At 32.6% G+C, this 3,404-nt stretch overlaps 1 protein-coding gene across 1 annotated transcript; it reads right to left on the bottom strand.

Annotated features, from left to right (window-relative positions):
* Window positions 1-537: 537 nt before the first annotated feature.
* On the bottom strand, window positions 538-1,485 carry LOC103680602 (olfactory receptor 14A16-like). The gene has a single exon (XM_008710101.1). It carries the CDS (start codon window positions 1,483-1,485, stop codon window positions 538-540), a length of 948 nt encoding a protein of 315 aa, XP_008708323.1.
* Between the last annotated feature and the right edge of the window lie 1,919 nt (window positions 1,486-3,404).

Below are 3,404 nucleotides of genomic sequence, written 5' to 3'. Positions count from 1 at the left end.
GCAAATTTGGAATCAATTACCTATATTTAATAACTGTTGCAAGAGTAAATTAAAAAACAAAACACACCAGGGATGTACTGTATGGTGACTAATATAATATAATAAAAAACATTAAAAAAAACAAATCACAATCTGGAATTATAATAAAATACGTAAAATTTGAAACTATTATAAAATCTTTTCAAGTAAGAATTAAACCAGTGCTGATTAGGATGTACTTGAAATGAAAAACAATATTACTTTATATAAGTGGCCTACTGATGTGAAGATAATGATTGGAATATTTCCATTGATTTGGAAATTGCCAAGACACTCACTGACATTCAGGCCCATCTACCTCTATAAATAAAGCATCCGATGTAGCAACACCAATGATAAAATAGGTATCTAATAACTTAACAACTTTGTAAACCAAATATTTTGAAAATATTTGTATTTGACTTGAAAGTATTTTTATTTCTGATTATCAACTTAATTGTATAAACCAATAATTTGATACACATTAGTGGGTATCAGAATCATTAATATTTCAAATATTTATATATTTGGTGTCATTTTTTCACCAAAAACTTTTCCAAGGGCCGCTTTCATGTCCCTGTTTCTCAGGCTGTAAATGACAGGATTCAGGCTGGGAGGTAATAAAGAATATAACACAGACATAAAGATGTTCAGTGACGATGGGGATTTTGAGGTTAAACCTAAATATGCAATATATACAGAAGAGAGGAACAGGGTTACCACAGTTAGATGGGGCATGCAGGTGGAGAAGGTTTTAAACCTGCCTTGTGAAGAAGGAATTCTTAGGACAGTGGACACAATATAAACATAGGAAGCAACCATGAAAGTAAAACATACAAAAACAAAACAAAAACTAACAATAATAAACACATATTCTAGAATTTGCTCTCCAGAACAAGCCAGTGTGAGCAATGATGGAATGTCACAGAAAAACTGATGCACTATGTTGGAACCACAGAAATGGACAGAGAATGTACCTGCAACATGTATGGATCCATAGACACACCCAATGAACCATGATGCTGTCACCATCTGCACACAGGAATCTCTATTCATGATGGCCTCATAGTGCAGAGGACAGCAGATGGCAACATAACGGTCATAGGACATCACCAGAAGTAGGGCAAACTCTGTGCCAGCAAAGAAAACAACAAGGAAAACTTGTGAGGCACATCCCACGAAGGAGATGGAATGGCTGTTGGTCAGAGAGTTCATGACGGATTTGGGGACAGTGACAGAGATGTAACAGATATCAATCAAAGACAGATTTTTCAAGAGGAAGTACATGGGGGTTTGGAGATGCTGGTCAATGGTGGTAAGGGTGATAATGAGGATGTTTCCCATTAGTGCCACCAGGTAAACCAGGGAGAAGAAGGCAGCATAGAGCCTCTGTAGCACCTGATCATCAGGGAATCCCATGAGCACAAATTTTGTTATTAGGGTCACATTGATTAATTTCTCATGCATTTTGATTTTTTTTTTGAAACATAAGAAAAATTTTCTTGAATCTTCAGTATCTGTCTCTTTTTGATGGTTTTCTGTTATTCACTGATTGTGATGTTATTCCTGGGGTAGAGCATATCTTGCAAACTATAATTTCTTCAATGCATGGAGAAAAAATTGTATTAACATCATCATTAAGGTAGATTAGAATATTTTTTCATATGTCAACCTAAAATTTATGCATAAAATAGACAAACACTACCTCACATTCATAATTATGCATAAAATACACAAATATTACCTCACATAATCATTTTACTTTGATGGAATAGGTTATAATACAGGGAAATTTGGAATAAAATAGAATAATTTGTTTACGTATTCTCAGAAATTTGCTTTAGTTCAATGTGCACTGTGTTCTTGGTATATTTGTTTTTTAACATTTCAAGTTTTTATTTAAATTCTAGTTAGCTAATACAGAGTGTAATATTAGTTTTAAGAGTAGAATTTAGTGATTCATCACTTACATAAATGCCCAGTGCTTATCCCAACAAGTGCTCTCCTTAATACCCACCACCTATTTAGCCCATTCCCACACCCACCACCCCTCCAAAAACCCTCATTATGTTTTCCATGGTTGAAAGTCTCTCTTATGGTTTGAAGACTCAGTATGAATAACTGGGGTATTACTTCTTCCTCTATTTTTCTCTACCCTATTATAGCATAGGTAAATTGGAGGGAAGAGATGGGTAGAAATAAAAATTGTCTTTGTATTTTTTTCTGTAACAATGATATGATAACAATGTACAACTTCAATGTAATCAGGGTTACAATAAATCACTAACATTTATACAAAGGCTTTAAGAAGATAATATGTGAGCTTTATTTTAAAAGTCAATAAAATCCTAGAAGTACTTATGTATTATTCATTATGATTTAGTTGTTTTCCTTCAGTAAGGACACATGCCTACTATGCAACTAATAACCAAAATTAAAATACCTACTTTGAAACTCATCTAAATTAAAATACCTTATTTTCCTAAAGGAAAGTGTAATGCAAACAGATGAAATAAATTTACCTGCTTAAACATGTCAAGAGAGCTGGAATAACACTGGGAAGCTTACAGTAGATACATAGAGGTTTGGAAAAAATTCACTTACCTAATACAAATAGAGTTTCCCTAATTTTAGGAGTCAGTTATTTAAAACACTGAGAAACTTAATCATAAAAATGAGGCTAATAAAGGACAAGTTCTCACATTGGAAGAAAAGTTGAAAAGTCAGATCTTTTGTCCAACAGTATAAAAATTCCTGTTTAAACATTGCTATTGCTCTGGTTTCCAGTGTGTTGCTGAGTGACTTTCTTCTCTCTGACTGGCAAGCACAGATTCAAAGGGTACTTATATGGGAATTGTAATTTTGTGAATGTTTACAATTGATTAATTAGAATGAGAACTAATCAACTGCATTAACCTGAGTTCTGATGCTGTCTCATATTGTCATCACAAACATGAAGTCCGAAGTGCAAAGAATTAGGTCCACGTTGGGATTTTTTTTCCCCAGTGGGGTTAACCCCCATGAGACCTAATTAATAAAAAATCTGTTAAAAGACTTCTGTGAAACTTTACATTGTCAGGTAATGGATTGATTTTAATTTATAATCTCATATCTGAACAAAAGCGATTAGCTGTGTCTTTTTATTTTTCTACTTATTTTGATTTTTTAAATCAAAATTGATTTATATTTGATTGATATTTGATTTTTTCTACTTATTTTCCTTTTTTATTTTTTTAATTTAAATTCAATTAGCGAACATATAGTACATCATTAGTTTGCAATATAAGGTTCAATGATTCATCAGTTGTGTATAACATCCAATTGTGTTTAACGCCCAGTGGTCACATGTCTACTTATTTTGATTTTTTAAAAATATTTGTCACAAG

The sequence above is a fragment of the Ursus maritimus genome, unplaced genomic scaffold, assembly GCF_017311325.1.
Source record: "Ursus maritimus isolate PB19 unplaced genomic scaffold, ASM1731132v1 scaffold_5, whole genome shotgun sequence".
Lineage (NCBI taxonomy): Eukaryota > Metazoa > Chordata > Mammalia > Carnivora > Ursidae > Ursus > Ursus maritimus.
This window is presented reverse-complemented; position numbering and strand designations above follow the sequence as displayed.

What these genes read in the sequence shown, in the direction of transcription:
- LOC103680602 (XM_008710101.1), bottom strand. Translation starts at nt 1,485, where the DNA reads ATGCATGAGAAATTAATCAATGTGACCCTAATAACAAAATTTGTGCTC.